This window comes from Choristoneura fumiferana, chromosome 22, assembly GCF_025370935.1.
Source record: "Choristoneura fumiferana chromosome 22, NRCan_CFum_1, whole genome shotgun sequence".
NCBI classification, from domain to species: domain Eukaryota; kingdom Metazoa; phylum Arthropoda; class Insecta; order Lepidoptera; family Tortricidae; genus Choristoneura; species Choristoneura fumiferana.
In genome coordinates, this window is record NC_133493.1 from 11,607,944 (window position 1) to 11,625,980 (window position 18,037).

The 18,037-nt window shown below is 39.7% G+C and overlaps 1 protein-coding gene across 4 annotated transcripts in view; it reads right to left on the reverse strand.

The window, feature by feature from the left end:
* Positions 1–2,572: 2,572 nt before the first annotated feature.
* homer (protein) overlaps positions 2,573–18,037 on the reverse strand; it is a 56,626-nt gene continuing 41,161 nt past the window's right edge. For 3 of the 4 annotated variants that reach the window (XM_074105121.1, XM_074105119.1, XM_074105122.1), the window contains exons 7-11: positions 6,477–6,643; positions 5,581–5,696; positions 4,440–4,556; positions 3,594–3,683; positions 2,573–2,623 (exon numbers count right to left, since the gene is read on the reverse strand). In XM_074105121.1, coding sequence (XP_073961222.1) covers positions 3,642–3,683; positions 4,440–4,556; positions 5,581–5,696; positions 6,477–6,643 — 442 coding nt within the window. In that variant the 3' untranslated portion in view covers positions 2,573–2,623; positions 3,594–3,641. The remainder of the gene's footprint in view (positions 2,624–3,593; positions 3,684–4,439; positions 4,557–5,580; positions 5,697–6,476; positions 6,644–18,037) is intronic. The other variant, XM_074105120.1, reaches the window with a different exon arrangement.

Genomic DNA, 18,037 nt, shown 5'->3' on the forward strand with positions numbered 1-18,037 from the left:
TCCGGGTTAATTTTGTACGAACACTAAAAGACAGGAACGATGAATGCTCAATCTAATTTGTTCAAATTTGTAGCGACTCGTTCTCATCTCATGTGGTAATGATCGTGGGATGGTAATGAGTTTCAACTTCGCGATCAAAACGCTCAAATATTCACCCTCTTACATCTAATTTACTTTTACATTACGCATTCAAAAATTTTAATCGAAGCTTTAATTATGTTCATTGTTTTTAAAATTTCCGCTCCGGAATTAATTTTATATTAAAGTTAGACATTTAATTTGCGTTTTGGTTTAATCGTTGGTGAACGCAATGGTGGGTTTTCGACTAATTTAGGTATAATATCAATTACGCATTAATTATAATTTAAATATACACATACGCTAGGTCACACCACAGCCTGCCATTTTTTTTTTAATTCAGACGAAGAATTCCGAAAAAGGGTACATTATAAAACATCTTTACTATTCGGTATTTCACCATGCAACCAGAAAGAATAAAACTACTTGTAAAATTATGTGTTAGAATTAAAACTAATAGACTTTTTGGCATGTTGATCGTTCGATACAAGACTTGGAACGTATGTACAAGACATTTGTCTTAATTAAAAAGAACCTATTAATCCTTAAACATTATACTTGTCGTTTGTTTCACGTCAATCGACTCGACACTAATATTTACCGCACGGAAAAAATCCATGACATGTTATTCAATGCTTTGCGATTTAACCGTGTCATAGGGAGAACTTTATAACTATTACTATATATTCGTATAACATCAAAGAATCACACCACACACGAGTGAGCGCAGCGGAACGCGTTTTTTGTAATGTACTCAATTCATACCAACTGTACGCATAAGACAATCTGTTCGTCCTGTATAACACGTCTGTGTGCGTAACGTAAACATGTCTTTCGTCGCTGTCGGTGCCGCCAGTCACGCACACTAAAGCATCTTGAAAGCAAGAGCTCGATAATTTGCTGAGGGTTGTTACTTCTCAGATGAACAAATTGATCTGTTTGTTCTAATTTTTCTTGGTACATAATCAATCATTTTTCGCCAAAAGCTCTACCGCCTGTGTGGGCTCTAGATGAGTTACTGTTACGATATTACTTGTTCGAAATTGAGATGATACATCAAGTTTTTACTCGACTTTTCATACTTTTCCGTAGTCTACGCGAAAAACGTCTATACAAACGCTCTGAGCGCGCGAAGACTTTATAGGAGTAAGAAAACGCGTTTAGGCCAGAAAAAATACTTTCTCATTCACTTCAATCACGATTCGATACTTTTTTTTCTAGTTTGGATACAGTCTAAGGTCCCAAGATACAGCAGGCTCTGCCTGGTTTTGGGGTCTGTTAGATATCCATTTTGTATAATTATTAATGTGTAATATGAAACAATTTTATTTAGAAAGGATCTTGACATTGAAGTTAAATTATTAAATCGTACATTCATGAACTATACGATTAAATCCATTATTTTTTCGATGAATAGCTGTTTTTTGCAGCTTCCTTAGAAAAAAAGTCGGTTGAAAGGCAAAAATGCCCCAACAACGACCTAACATACATCTCTATACTCAATGTTAATTTTGGAAGGAAATAATGTCAATCGGATGTCAATGATTTATGACAATAGTTATGTGGTTGAACAGACGTCATTCATTCATTAGATACATTTTAATGACATATTTTTATGCCGAATGACTTTAGCGAAAATTTCATTTCATTTGTTAAATTGTAATGTTATATTATGATATAATGCGGCGTCGAGACTAAATAATAATTGTGATGTGCCGATCTCATGATTGGTAACTAATTGAATCTAAAATAAGTGATGTTAAACTTCTAAATGTCTAGTGGTTTCAGTGTCTCGTTACAATACAATGAGGTAGTAGAACATGTGTCAATTTGAGATCTCCTCATTTAAAATAGGTTGCCAATCCGAGGTCTCGTCGTGTAAATTATTCGTCAATTCGAGATTTCGCTATTTAAAATTGTTGTCAATTCGAGATTTTGTTATATAAAATACTTGCCAATTCAAGATCTAGTAAATTCAAGAAAGCAATGAATCATCATTCAAGAGCCATCAGCAGTTCGAGGAATTAAAAGCGGTTGTCAATTGGAGAAAACATCAGTTTAAGATTTATTTTATTAAATAATTTTATTTCGGATTTTTATGCATCTCGTCAATTTCAGAAGTCGTCAATTTAAGATTTCGTGGAGTAAATTCCGCAGTTAAGAATTGCAACAAGTCGATTCAATACATCGACATTTAATAATAATCTCCAGTCTTCAGTTTGATCACCTTTTAAAATCATTGTCAATTCGAGATCTCGTTAAATTAAGTTAATTTTTTTTTATCAGCAGAAGAATTGCTCAACGAAATCTAACTTTATTTTTTTTTATTTTAAAAACACTGAAACCACAAAACACTGGCAACCTAAAAGAACTCGTGCACCTTGCGAAATACCGAGAACACTCTTCATTTCTTCGCCTTGACTGTGACGTAGGCGGGCTCCTCGTCGCGTCCGCCGCCGCCCCCGCCCCCGCCCGCGCCTCCGCCCCCGCCCGCGCCCGCGCCGCCACCCGCGCGCAGCAGTAACGGCAGGCGGCGGTCTACCTGCTAAACATGTATTATTTTTTTGGTACTTTCTCTACTCCCATTTTGTGAGCATGTTCGATTTTTTTTCCGCACTTTTTTTTTGTCAAATAAATTATAACAATTTTTTCGTAAAGGCGAAGCCATGATGGTTGAAAACGTTAAAAGGGTCAAAATTCTTTTCATTGCATTGTTTCTGATCACTGTCACGAAATTATTTCTTCTCTCATATAGGTAAACAAAAAAAAATGTGGTGCCGTTGTTTCTCTTTTTTGATGTTACTACAGAAAAAATAAAATTTAACTTTGCCCCATACCAAGAATTTTTACTCCGTCACTTTTTTTCGGGGACAAAAAAACCAAACGAAAAGAATTTTGACCCAAAGACATTTCAGGCATCTAAAAAAACTCGTGAGGTCTTCAGCTGACGACATCGTGAGAGGTAAACTAAAAGGTAGATCGTCAGAGGTAAACTGTCGTTTACATATTGTGGCGTCCCAAGGGGGAGGCTTTTATTATTTATTTATTTACTAGCTTTTGCCCGCGGCTTCGCCCGCGTGGGATTCGGTTATGGCGCGGTGTTCCGGGATAAAAAGTAGCCTAAGTCACTCTCTGACCCATAAACTATCTTTATGCGATCCGTCGCTCCGTTTCGATGTGAAAGACGGACAAACATACCAACGCACACACTTTCGCATTTGTAATATTAGTATGGATTTATTTATTTAACAATTTATGTTCAACATTGAACGTGTTGCATGAAATGCAGTCTTAAACGCATAATCAAAGTCAAACCCTTTTACCGTTAAAATAACTTGGTGCAACTCCTTAGCATACAGATTGAACGGTTGAATAGCAAGTAAATAAGTGTGCATAGATTCTTGTGGGGGGGATTCGATTTTCGACACAAAAAAGCTCTATTCTCATGACTGAAACCAGAGACATTCAATACTGCACGTCTTCCGGCTGATGATGATGATGATGATGTGTGTTACCTTGACGACGGAGGCGTATATAGGCGGCGGCTGTATGGAGGCCGCGTCTCATGTCTGCAGCGCCGCGTTGATCTCGCGATTGATCGTCGACTGTAACAGGAATACATTACATTTTAAACACACGCTTTTTTGGTGACTATGCTTTTCGAATTGAAACTATAGTCAGACACAGATGTCACACGGATCACTTATGTATTAGTAGTCGAGGTATGCCCGACATGTTCACGGATGGTCTTCCGTTAGAGCTTACCTAGACATTTCTTGTCAAAGGGCTGACTGTTGCATTCATATTATTTTAATAATTACCCGAAAAGAGTTTTTCATCACACTTGCTCGTAAACGTGTCGTAACATGCAGGCTACCTTGGTTGCGACCCCCCAAATAAAACGCTCGACCTTAATGTGCTTGTCATGAAACCCGTGGTCGGTCGCACGAGTCATCGCCCGTACTGATACTGCAGCGTCAGGCGTGTACTGCGGGAGGGGGAGGGGGAGGGCGGCGCTGCAAAGAGCGCAGCCTAAGGTATCGCCAATATTTGGAACAATTATATTTTTTCTTTTACAAATATAAAATTTTACTCTCAAATGTGACGAAAAACATTGGATGTCGCACGGGCGGTACTAGAATTACGAACATCGACTCATTAAGCCCTCAATCTGCAACTTCGGGCTTTAAATAGACTCTCGTTCGTAATTCCTTATTGACCGCCCTTAAGACACAATGTACTATTCTTTCCGGCGACGCGCCGTGCCGACATCCCCATGTCCTTTGTTCAACAATGAGCGTGTTTTAGTGTTTTAGCCCATGATGATGATGATGATGATGATGATGACGACATGCACTGACCAGTTCCTCGAGCTGCCGCGCCAGCTGGTCGTTGAGCGCCTGCACGACCTGCCGCTGGCCGTCGTGCGCCGCCAGCGCTAGTTCCAGCTGGCTCTGGGCCAGCTTCGCCTCGGCGTCCTGAAACACAACACACAAATATGATAACATACAAAAGTGGGTAGGAGTTACGTGACGCTGTAACATGAAAGAAAGAAAGAAAGAAAGAAAATACATTTATTCACAACACAAGACAACAATATTATTAGGTACAAAAAAAACAACACAAAGGTATGTGTCATTGCGGTTGTGAATCGGACACTGGCTCAGCATAATGCTGAAGCGTTAACACCCCAGCGCTGATTTTCAGCCAGCACCGTCGGCAACCCTCGGACCGTTATAAAGACATACTACACACCATTAACTACATAAGACTACATAAATAAACATCGCCATCAAACGTAGCAGTACCTACTTAAGTTGTAATTTAAATATATAAATAAATAAAAATAAAAGTCTATTCCCACCGAGTAGCCAATTTTTTTTAACAGATGTCAGTGGTGACGGCATGTTAAAGCTTAAATAGGTACACACCCAACTCACGCTTTACCAGCCGGGACTCACGTTTAACGAAACGAGTAATAATTACTTGGACATTCGGCCACATTACAGCAGCCGTGGACAAGTAGACTTAAAGTGTAGGGTATTAGGTTTGGTTAGCAGCGCGAGTCTTTCGAACAACCCGCACCTGATTTTCAGATTCCCCGATATCGGTATCGGACAACGATAGACGACATCTGATAGCCGACAGCATGTGCTACTTTCTCATATTTCCGACAAAATCGTTCCGATACGGGCGGCTCAAAATGGCCGCCACGCGCCCGATGCGTACACAGAGACAATTTAGATACACGCATAGCACACATACAAACTTTATCGTCCGACAGCCCACGGGCGTCCGATGGTGCCGTGAACATATCGGTGTCGGCTCCGATATCCGGTATCGGGCCGGACAATGTGAAAGACAGGTACATATTTAACACATTTTACTTGCCCCGATATCGGATCGGATAATGTGAAAACGGTCTAAATCCGATTCCGCGTCGATAGATTTGGGGAGAACCTAACCGAAGTATGGTAGTTGTCAGCTAAGCACGCCACGCACCTGTTCGCTCTTCCTTGACTTTGTGATCTGCGCCAACTCCTCGTTCTTCTGCGCCAGCTCCGCTTCCAGCTGCGCCACGCGCTGTCGCAGCTGCTCGGTTTCATTCGCCTCGTTGCCTGCCAAAGGAAACTGTGTATGAGAGTAATACTAAAGGTAATAGAAGAGATAGGTAATAAAATAAATAGTAGATTGTACCACGAAGGAGCGAATTATGTTTTTGTGAGGGCGCTGTTGTGGATCGTGAGCGGAGCGAGAGATTCAAAGTACGAAGCTTGAGAAAAAATTGCGATACACTCTACTTTTTATCTCTATACAAGGTACCTTAGTTACCCCAAAAAATACTTCTTTAATTTTAAATTACTTGATTGCATTTATTTTAGAATACCTTCACTATTTCAAAAAATATTCGGTGTCTTGCTAAGCCAGTAATTATAATTGATTTCTAACTCTACGCCCATAATTTATATTTGTCATTTTTTCACGTTTTTAGAACAAAAATAAACTCGCCGCATCCGTTCGTATCCTTTCCGACCCGATCCGATGCGAGCCGTTTGGTGGAAATCACAGATATAGATTACACTAGATAACGCAAACACCTCAATCTGTATGAAAACAACCGTGTCACTTTTTATATCTACTGTGACGTCTCAAGAGCGAATTAGCGAATTCCCCGATGTCCGCGCAAAATCGATTTAAATGCGCCGCCTGCCCGCGCCGTGGGGCTCGAGTCAGTCACTATAGTCATGATTAGTCATGTTAGCGGTCAGTCTTTGTATGGGGCCAACCCCGACGTTTGGTCGGGGTTCGGACACGCGAAGTAGATGCATTGGCGTAATCTAGTGTAATCTATATCTGTGGTGGAAATCATGCTTTGATGGTCACTCCATGAAGCCTACCTTTACCAGCGAAGTGTCTCGCGCGCGCCACTTCCTCCCGGTACTGATGCAGCTGCCGTTTCCACTCGTCCACGTTGGCGGTGCTCTCCTGGAGGGCAGCGGTGAGGCGGAGGTTGTTGCTCTTAAGAGTGGCCAGTTCCACCTCCCACTTCTTGGCGTTCGCAGAGCTGCAGAGAGGAAAGGTTTCGATACGATGACGCTAATATCGATGAGGGGTTTCTTGACAGGCGATGTCGCTAGATGGCGTTAGTATCGTGAGGTACGTTTGACGTTACAGTCTAGCTTGTGATTGGCTCGTTCAGTTATTTAACGGGATTCGATTTTAGCATTCGAAGATGGCGGATGTAGACAATATCTAATTTTGCTATTTCTGTTTCTTTGGCTAGTTGAAGTATAATTTTGATAGTGTTTTATGCGGCGATTAACCTTAACAGTGAACAGTGATCCCAAAATCCTATATTGCTCTCGTGTCTAACATTTTTTAATGCGCAAGTGGTCTCCACGTGGTTTCTGGAATTTTACTATCAAGTTGCAAAAACTACAATCACCGTACAACGTCCCTCTCAAAGAGAGTTTACCTTGACACTGGCGAAATTGTCCTATTAATTAGGACAGAAAAGCCATATTTTAAAAGAGAAGAAGAAGAAGAAGAAGTTATTTAACCAATCACAAACAAATATCGTCACTACTTTGAGATAATCTCGTATCTCAAATCAGTACGTAAACAAAATTGATCCTTGAAAGAATGTCCGTAAAGTTCACTCCGATAAATTATCGATTTTGATAAGAGTTCTTTTAAGTGACGACATCAAAGTTGTCAAACGGACCTCACGGTTCTAGCGCCAACTGGCGCACACTGGTTGAACACATACGAACTATGCATTTAATTTATTTAACAAAGTAAATGAAATAAATTCAAATTATAACATTACACACTCCCACATAATTTATTAATAATTAATCTAAATGAGCCAACTTTGCGTAACGAACGGTTATAAACGCAACTATGTTTGGTTGCTGGTATCAAAATAACATTAATCGATTGAGCCACTGAGATCGCAGAACTCCGCTGCGCCCTGTTTCCTGCGCTCACGCGGTGCAATGAAGATTACTTATTGTATAAGTTCTAATTGCAATTATTGTTTAACGCTAGTTAACGAGGTTGGTTTTCGAAATTGTTACGCGTGTTTCTTCACGCATCGGCGGTTCAGTTGGATGAGTCTAGGCTTTTTTTTTTATTCGACTGGATGGCAAACGAGCAAGTGGGTCTTGCAGAGCACCAGGGGTATTGCAGATGCGTTGCCAACCTAGACGCCTAAGATGGGATACCTCAAGTGCCAGTAAATTCACCGGCTGTCTTACTCTCCACGCCGAAACAACAATGCAAGCACTGCTGCTTCACAGCAGGGTTAGCGAGCAAGATGGTGGTAGCAATCCAGGCGGACCTTGGACAAGGTCCTACCACCTGCAAATGGCTGCATATCCATCAGAGCTATGCGAGGATGTGTAGCGAGAAATGTGTTTTTCATGGGTCAATGGAAACGCTTCATTTACCTAGCTTCGCATAGCACAGCTCTAGTGGAAGGAGGAAAGAGTTTGTCATGTACAGAACCCTCAGTGCGCGAGCCAAACTCGCACTTGGCCTGTTTTTTCAATGTGTTCGAATGGAAAAACCGTAATAAAAACCTGTAAACAAATTTTCTGACTTCGCTAGCAGTTGTTAGAAGTGTAAAAGTTGGAAAACCCCCGACTTCACTTCAAAGTTCAATATCTCGAAAACGGCAGAACCGATTTTGACAAAACATGTCTAAGAACCATCGCTAGAAAACCTGCTTTCAAATAAAAAAAACCGCATTCAATTCGGTTCACTCGTTTAAAACCTACAGTGCCATAGACAGACACACAGACAGACAGAGAGACAAACATACACACATAGCGGTCAAACTTATAACATCCCTCTTTTTGCGTCGGGGTTTGAAAAACAAACTTAATGAAGCGTGTGACAGACATACAATTATACAATACAGATCCGAGCTTAGATAACGTTATTGACTTGTGTTTATAATTTTATGGGCCTTCCAAACTCGCGAGTGAACGGGCCATAGACGAAAGAATCGACGAATAATGGCCAGTGTGCACGAGCCTTGCGTATGTAACCATAGAACTTGACTTCCCACACACCTCACAGTAGGGGAACGTGTAAAAACACAAAGTTTAAAAAGAATAATGAATGAAATTCATAATGATCATTTCGCACACCTTAGATCAGGCGTTTTCAACCTTTTGGTTTTAACGGCACACTTTTCGTTCATCAAAGTTTCACGGCACACCAGTAAAAAATAGCCAAGTTCGAGTCGGACGTTGAGGGTTCCGTACAGTATACCCATAAAAATGCATTACGGACAGCGGAGGTTTATTAAATGGCGTCTAGTGACTAGTGACACCTTTAGGTACGAAACCCCAAAAAGCTATACAGGATGGCCCGTTTAGATCGGTCAGTATGGGAAAGTCTGAAACTATAAGACGTACGAAGATCTGTTCTTAGAAACCATGTCATCGATTTTGATAACAAGAAAAACTGCATTTATACATTTAAAAAAAAACTTGTAAGTACTTGACTCGGGAATCGAACCCGGAAGCTTTGAAAAATAAAACTTACATAAGATAAAAAATATGAAACAATGCATTTTATTCATTCTAGATATCGTGTTTCATAGTAACATTTATTGCTTATGAACTACACTACCGATATCCAAATAGAACTTAATGTAAGTTTTATGTTCAAAACGACCTGGTTCGATTTTCGTACTGAGAACAAGTCTTTTTTTCTTGTTACCAAAATCGATGACATGGTTCCTAGTAACAGAGTTCCGTATGTCTTACAGTTTCAGACTGTCCCATACTGACCGATCTAAACGGGCCACCCTGTATATTAAACTAGTTATTCATTATTTCAAAGTAGCATACACTTCGCGGCACACCTGAAAATATACGCGGCACACCGGTAGAAAACGTCTGCCTTACATCTAAAGCGGTATCAACTTAAAATAATACACTAACCAATTTATTGAATCAGGCGTTACTTTGCGGAGGTCCATATCAATGAACTAAAATAATTTCCTTGCTCACCCGCGACCTTACGATAGCTAAGCTTATGCAAAATATGCGTGTTCATGCAGTTCCTCCACCTCCACACTGTAAGAACACACACAAATCACACAAACCCGTCCATCACCACCACCACACTACACTGACGCGTTTCGAACTCAACCAGAGCTCATCTTCAGAGTGACACAACCGTACACCATGCTACCAGTTGTTAGACAACCCTCACACTAATCCTCTGTTTCACCATCCCCTAATTAAATTTGTTTGACGGATAAATGTGATGCCGTCTCTGTTGTTTTGAGCGAATAGACGGAGACTGCATCACATTTATCCGTCAAATAAAATTAATCAACGGATGGTGAAATTACCCCTAAATATACCCACATTTAATTTCGTAAAGGCCTAAAATTAACATCAACGGCAACGCAACCTCAGCTTAAGTTATGGATGTTAATGGGCGGCGGTGATTGCTTTCCATCAGGTGACCCTTGCTCGTTTACCCCCTATCATATAAAAAAATAGTGTATTATTTTGAGTTAATGCCCTTTCGTTCTAGATATGCAATTTGATACAGCACACCGTGTTATTTTTTATTGGAACCTGGTTTAGGTTGCGTTTTAACCAAAGAGGTGCAAAGATGCGTTGTGAGGAATCTGGGGCACGGTAGTGCCCCCGCCAAGTCGAGCAAAACAAAAACAAAGGCACGGCCGTACCATACTTTTCTCGAAGCCATTCAGGCTATTTTCAACATCTGTTTTTCATGAACCAATAGAAACGCTTCATCTACCTCGCCTCGCTCCGCTCAGCTGTTTCCACCAGAGCGGTGCTATGCGAGGACAGGTAAATGAAGCGTTCTATTGCTTCATGAAAAACACATCGAACCTCTTCTCGATTTTGAACGAACTACTTTCAGATTTTCTTTTATTTTGTCTAATTAACAACTTGTAAATGGATCCGCGGCTGAAGTAAGTCTACTTATCAGCAGGCACAGTCAAACTGAATCGCGTATCACGGTGAAACCTTTGTGCTTTCATTTAATATTGATCTTCCATACATCTGCCAAAGACATCATAACGAAATTGATTACGAAAAGGTCCCCTCGACTTACACCGATCAGTGGCGGAGGAATCCAAACAAACACAGTGAATGCGTCATTCACAAAATACCCCAAGACAAGGAACAAATAATTTCTTGTTCGCTTTCTCTATTCCTTGTATGCTTATTTACAATTGTAATGAACTATAGGTGTTCGATAATAATGAAATATTGTTGCACTGTATGTATTTGCATTAATGTACGCTTAGAGCATTACACCAAATGGAGACGTCATGCCAAATGCAAACCAATTTCTAAGTATACAGAAAAACTGTCACCTTCGATGGAAGCGATTAGCGAAGCACAGTAGTGCGAAGGAAGTTTTTACTTTTAAAACAACAAAAAATAACCGACTTCAATGTGAACCCTACTTGGGTATCTTACATCCTTAAAGAGTAATTCTTGTAAGTACATTTTTATTTACATTGGGGGTTTCGGAAACTGCTCAACGTTTGCTACGAAATTTGCTACGTGCGGGCGAAAAATCAATCTAGCTGGGTCCTATTTCCGGGAAAAAGCATGTTTTTATCTGTAATATAGCTACCAGATATCAGTTCCCTAGTTTCAATCGAGTGGCATTCCTAAGGTAAGGATAGCCCTAATGATCGCCGAACTCTGATAGGAGAGGGCACCGGAAGAAGAAGTAGAAATTTTACGCGCAACAAGAATGGTAATTTTAATACTTCTATTATCAGCATGGTAGTTTAGGGGTATAGTGCTGGACTTGAAACTGGAGGTCTAGAGTTCAAATGTAGGTCGGCCGTGACTAACTTTATTACAAACTTTTATTTAATCTTAATTTTTTAGTTGGTATGTATGGCCGTGAGTCATACTTTTAGCAGCGATAGTTTTGCCCGTCGCCACCTTTGACTTCTCCGGTTAATTTAATGGTCTAAGATTGTATTCACTGCACATATTACATGGCTGGATGCTTTCTCTTGATGACATAGTCTTAAGGATTACTTGGTATTAGATTGCTGTCGAACGGTTACTCTGTTTAGTAATAGTAAGAATGTCATTAAAACTAAGATCTTTACACACTAATTGCAGGCATATTAATTTGGTTTAGATACATTATTTAAGTTCCCAATCCGCACTGGGCCCGCGTGGGAACTATGGCCCAAGCCCTCTTGTTCTGAGAGGAGGCCTGTGCCCAGCAGTGGGACGTATATAGGCTGGGATGATGATGATGATGACATTATTTAAACTGATAAAATCGCATTTAAATCGTTTAACCATTTACCCCCTTATTCATAAACGACAATCAAACCTATTTTAGTTAAAATGCCGCTAAAATTCGTTTGTCCTTATCTGTCACTTCGACATTTGTATTTGTTAGAAAGGGACAAAGCATTTGTTAGTTAACATACATAGGCTTGTTAAGTTTTATGAATAAGGGGGTTAGTATACACGCATGTAGTAACAACGCTGGTTCATTTAGGTAATTGTGAAGCAACCTTACCCTAGTCCTAAAGTTTATCATTTTCTTATGGTGCTCCCACATTGACTGTTATAATTGTTCAACATTTTTGTTTTCTTTAGACACCCCAGCATATTCGTAATTAGTTAATGTTTTATCATATTGTTTAATACTTAAGAAATATAGGAAAATACATGTCTATCTCGAAAACTGTAAACTTTTAGACCAAAATAAAGTACTTAAAATTACCTACTTCCAAAACCACTTTCGCGACACTTAACGCTTAACGCGTCATTTATAATTTTAATAATGACCCACCTAACAAACTATTTTAACAAACGGACCTTAAGTACAGTCAGCAACTCAAGTGCAGCTGAAAATAATACACACCCTATTATTACCATAGCAGTAGATTTATGTCAGTAAGTATCACTTGGTCTAAAAAGCAGCTGGTCTAAGTAGCAAGTGGTCTAAGTCGGTCCAAAAAGAAACTGGTCCTCTGTGGGTGTCGGAAACATGAAAAACATTAAGTTAGGTTAAAGTTGCGTCAAAGCGCGAAGGGCCTCAGCGACGCGGCATGGCAGCCCCGTCAACCTTGGGTCATAGAATGAGGGTTTTCACAGAGGCGAAATATCGCTAGATGGCGTTAGTGTCGTGAGCTCCGTTTGACGTTTGCTTGCGATTGGCTCATTTAGTAATTTAACCAATCACGACCAAAGCGTCAAACGTCAAACGGGCCTCACGATGCTAACGCCATCTAGCGATTAGCTCCTGTCAAAACCCTCATTAACGATGAACGGAAACCGATTAGACATTCCGGGAACTTTTTAGGCTACTTAGACCACTTGCATACATAACAGCTGCTTTTTAGTCACTTATGTAGAGGTCCACAGACAGCCGCCCCATCCACTTCTGATGACTGTACTTGGCATCAAGTTGACACAGTAGGCACGAGTACAGACAAGTATGTGAGCCGACGTGAAATATTCAAGCTAGTCAAGTCTCGAGCCAGTCATATTAATGAGTCCTTTGTACTCACATAATTAAAGAGAAGTCACACTACTTGTGCTATAATTAAATATTTAATATTAATTTAAGTTTCCCCGATTTGATCCGTTCTGAAGAAAGGTCGGGTCAGGAGTACTCTAAACCGACGTGCATGCATAAAAAGATTGATGAATGTAGAGGAAGCGAGAGTTGTATGCCAGAATCGTAACAAGTGGAAGGATGTAGTCCCTGCCTACCCCGTTGGGAAATAGGCGTGATTTTATGTACGTGTATGTATGTATGTATGTAATTTAAGTTTCGGTCGGTCCTGTTGTTGATTGAAACTAATTGTTATGTTCAGGCAGTTAAGGTGTTTATTTATTAAATCAGAACTTTTTACAGAGCTTAAGACTTGCAAGAAAAATCGTGCAAGTTGCATTACATTGCGAGGCCGTAAAGCCAACGAGTTTTTAGTGGTCAATTGAGCGCCGCAATGTAATGCAAATCAAGGCTTTATCCTATTGCACACAGCGTATTTTCAGACTCAGATGAAGCACGTTTCGGAAATGCGCGTTTATGACACCGTTCTCATAAATCTAGTATTAAAGTGCCTTATCTCTCGCGCGCTAAATCGGACGTTAACTGCAGGACAACTACGAAACTCGAAACTCGAAGTTCGTGTCGTGCGGTCCCTCTGACACTTATACTATTTAATACGAGAGCGAGAGGGACGGTACGATACGAACTTCGAGTTTCGTAGTAGCTAGCCTGGGTGCATCCGTAATTTTTATTTCTACGTTTACCTAGTAATTAATTTAAGGAGACGAGAACACAAAGGAAAAATAACAGGCAAACGTTTTCTCTTTCATTGCGTGTGCTGCCAGATAACCACCGTGCGGGGAGAATCTCCGCTGCGCAATGAACAGAGACCACTCTAATCAGGTCGCTACCATAGTCAGGTACAATCACACCTCGTAATATTGTTAAACAGGCAATACCCAATACAACTTCCGACAGAATTAACAGTAGGTGTGATGTACGGTACGGGTATAGTTAATATCATGTAACGGATGATTATAGCTGATTAAGTATGGAATACTAAAGATTTCAGTCATGCATTGCCGGAAACAAGTTTCCTGTAAGAGGCTTTTCCATGAAGGAGGCATACATTAACCATTTTCAAGCTTATTAGAAAGGGAGAAAGGGCCCTGAAAAAGCCTTGGTGATGGATGGTGGTGGTCTATGAGATATGACGCGTAACATCCAAGCTTACGAATATGTAGTAGCCTCCTCTCAGAATTTGATGGCTTGAGCCGTAGTATCCACGCAGGCTCAGTGCGGATTGGTAACTTCCCACACGCCACACATGCAATCACGCGTATATCTTTACTTGCCCGAATTTCATTGGGATTGGGAACTTCACACACACTATTGAATTGCTTCGCAGGCTTGTGGAGGATTCCTCGCGATGTTTTCCTTCACCGTAAAACTCGTGGTTAATTTTAATTTACAAATGTATGGGGTTTGAAGTTTGAACTCACGATCCTCTGTTTGAGAGGCCATAGGACAAACCACTAGGCCTCCACGGCTTTCACCACCACCATTCACACTTACCATAGCCATAATGTAAATGCATGATCGTAATTAACTCGTAATCATAAATCCGAACGCGCACCTATCATTCACGTTGCGTAACGTAATCTAGATCACAACGGGAAACGATTCCATCTTCACGGTTGTTATTAAAATGTGGCATGTAACTATCCCAAGAATTCTATACATCCTACCGATATGCTAACATGCGCACACATAATATAGGTAGTGCCACGAGAGTTGAAGTGAATGATTACACACACAGCTAGATGAAGAACTGATGGCATAAAAGGAGAATTAATACAATGAAAGAGTCAATTTCAAAATCCTGCTGTCATTATATGACATGTTCTTGTGCGGGTGACCTTAACTCTGGTGGCACTACCTATAAAAACCCAGTCAAGTGCGTGTCGGACTCGCGTGCTGAGGGTTCCGTACAAATTTAACCCTTTTCCAGACCCCGCCAATTTAGATACAATACTACAAAATGAATCATAGTTTTATATGGTTTACTCGTACAGTCAAGAGCAAAGATATCGACACGGCCGAAGTTGCAAAAATATGTACACACGGCCTTAATGTTAAGTGCATAAAGTCGTGTATACATATTCTTGCAACTTTGGCCGTGTCGATATCTTTGCCCTTGACTGTACCTATGAGGGATTAATTTAAAAACGAATACCTAATAGTTTTAACGACTTCAATTAATAAATATGTAAACAAAGTGGAATATTTGTGTACATTTATGTGGTTGCTATATTCACTATGCCTGGAAAGGGGTTGATAAAAACAAGGAAAATATACCTTTTATGGCATCCCACCAATATTATAAATGCAAAAGTTTTTAAAAGTCTTGTTTCTTTGCTTGTCTGTTTGTTATGGGCCAATCAATTATTTTACCGACATTTTGGGCGTCTCCTGCGTTACCACAATTGTCTCTGGCGTTAGCAAAAAATCGTACTTCCAACAAGATATTTCACTGTTTAATAGGTTGAACTGACGTAGGATGGCATGTATTCATGTACACCATCTGTTAAATTACAGAAAAAACATGTTTACTTACAAAAATCTGCAATTATTTGAAAAATGTCGCGGACAGATTACTGTGGGTAAAAAAGTTCATTGGCCCACCTACCTCTTCAGATCTATACTTTACCTCTGAACCAATTTGGATGAAACTCGGTATACAGATAGTTTGAGTCCCAGGGAAGGACATAGGATTGTTTTTATCAAGGAAAATGGCACAGTTCCCACGCGATAGCGATAAAATAATTCTACGTGGACGGAGTCGCCGGCAACAGCTAGTAGGTAATCAATATAATACAAAAGGTCATTTACACCCCTCTTTTAGGCGTGTCGGGGGGTAAATAGTTATTTCAATGCCCCTTGACTTTCAAGGGTCAGCATAATCAAGCGGTTTAAATGAAGATAAAACTTGAAAGAAATTCTATTTAATAGGACTCTACTCATCTTCTAAAGGACTTTATCTCTGTTTAGATAACACTTGAAAATCCGATCTTAAAGACGTGCAGGTAGAATTCGAATCTGAAGTACGGGACTGGGGAACAAAACACAAGATTTAAGGCATTTTAGTTAGCTTTGAGTTTTATTCTCTCTAACAACACAAAGGGTACATAAATGATTTAAAGGGCAAAAAGGTTTGCGTTAGGTGCTTGACCGCCTTTTTGGTAGCGAGTGTTCGTTTCTACATGAGTATATTACAATATACATGGTGATAAAAAAATCCTGTACTAATTTAACCCACATTACAGCTACTGGTTATTTATACGGTGCAGGTGGAAAAATATAATCATAGTAAAAAAAAAATTTGTCTTGAAGTTGAATCACAAGAAGACTATCTCCATAGGAAACATTTTATTTTTGAAAATGATTTTTCACTTGTATCGTATTAGTAGCATGATTGTGAATTAAATTATAGTACTTACTGGTTTTTTTACATCATAAATAAAAAAAAAGTAAAAATATAGATTATCTAAAATGAACCAATTTCAAGTTTAATTTTATACACGATTATATTTAATCGGTGATCACTGAGTCAGGAGTCATGAAATTTAGCACTGTTGTCGATAAAGACCACGGTGTAATTTTTGAAAATTCCCACGGGAACTTGGTAAAAACCTGCGTGATCTAATGATTAATACTTACGCGTACTAAGTCGCGGGTAAACGCTAGTATTATAAAGGAACGTTTGCACTTAAATGTGTTTTTTTAAGAAAATCCATCAATGGACTTCCCTTAAAATGTTTTTAGGGAAATTAGATTAGTCGATTTCCACGTTTCGCTCCTCTTCCTTTGTCACGTCATTACGCGCCGCGGACTTCAATTAATTAGATTGGTCTAATCGGCTCGTTTTTGCTCTGCCCGCTACTATGGCAGCCTTATCTAAGATAGATGTCGATTTTTTGTGTTCGGTATAAATTTCTTAGTTTTAGTGAAATCACCCTCTATTCTGAAGGACGTTTGGCATAGCCAAAAATCTAATTTGACATAAATACATACATATATTTTTTAAACTACCTGAATTATATATACAGCATATCAAAATTACAAAGAAATTGGATTAGTAGTTTTGCTAAAAATAAAATAAACATTATTTTCCTTTCTATGCGGTTTTCTCAAAACCATTTGATGGTTAAAATTTGGTGTACGCACTAGTAGCGAGGGGTGAGATTTTTGAGTAGGCAACCGGGAGCCAAAACACGTACCTTTAAAAGCAACGAATCAAGAAAATTAGTGAACATCATCTTTACCATTCTTGACATCTCTGATGTCTCTTAAAACGCACTGTATCCGCACAGACATAATAATATGCTAAGGTTAATAATATGGTAAGAGAAAATTATTTGTTTTCACTTTAAATACCCTCACCGATTTAACTTTATCATCACAAATGCCATTTCCCTACATTAGCCTGTAATTTCTGCGAACAAAATCTAGGCATTTTTAGACGAGTTTGACAGGACATAAAACATAACCTTCTTTAGGTAATAAAAGTACCTTATTTCATTTATCTTTTGAAGCCCATTTCCCAGCGAATGCGGTTAAATAAGCCGAACCGCAAGCATTCCCGCATCAATAGTCTGATTCCCGTCGCTCTAATATACGGGAACGCGTGGAGCGAGCCTTGATTTGATCCGCATATATCTTGGGATTCTCCGGTGTACAGTCGGTGAAAAACATCGGAAAGAAAATAGGTCGGTAGGTATATCGTCAGACCCCTTATTCATAAATGATAACTAAGCTTCTAAACTGTAATTTCGCACAAGTGTTCCCTTTAACACTTTCACTGTCCGGGTGCCCCTAACTGAGGTCATGAAGCTTTTGAGATCATTTTGAA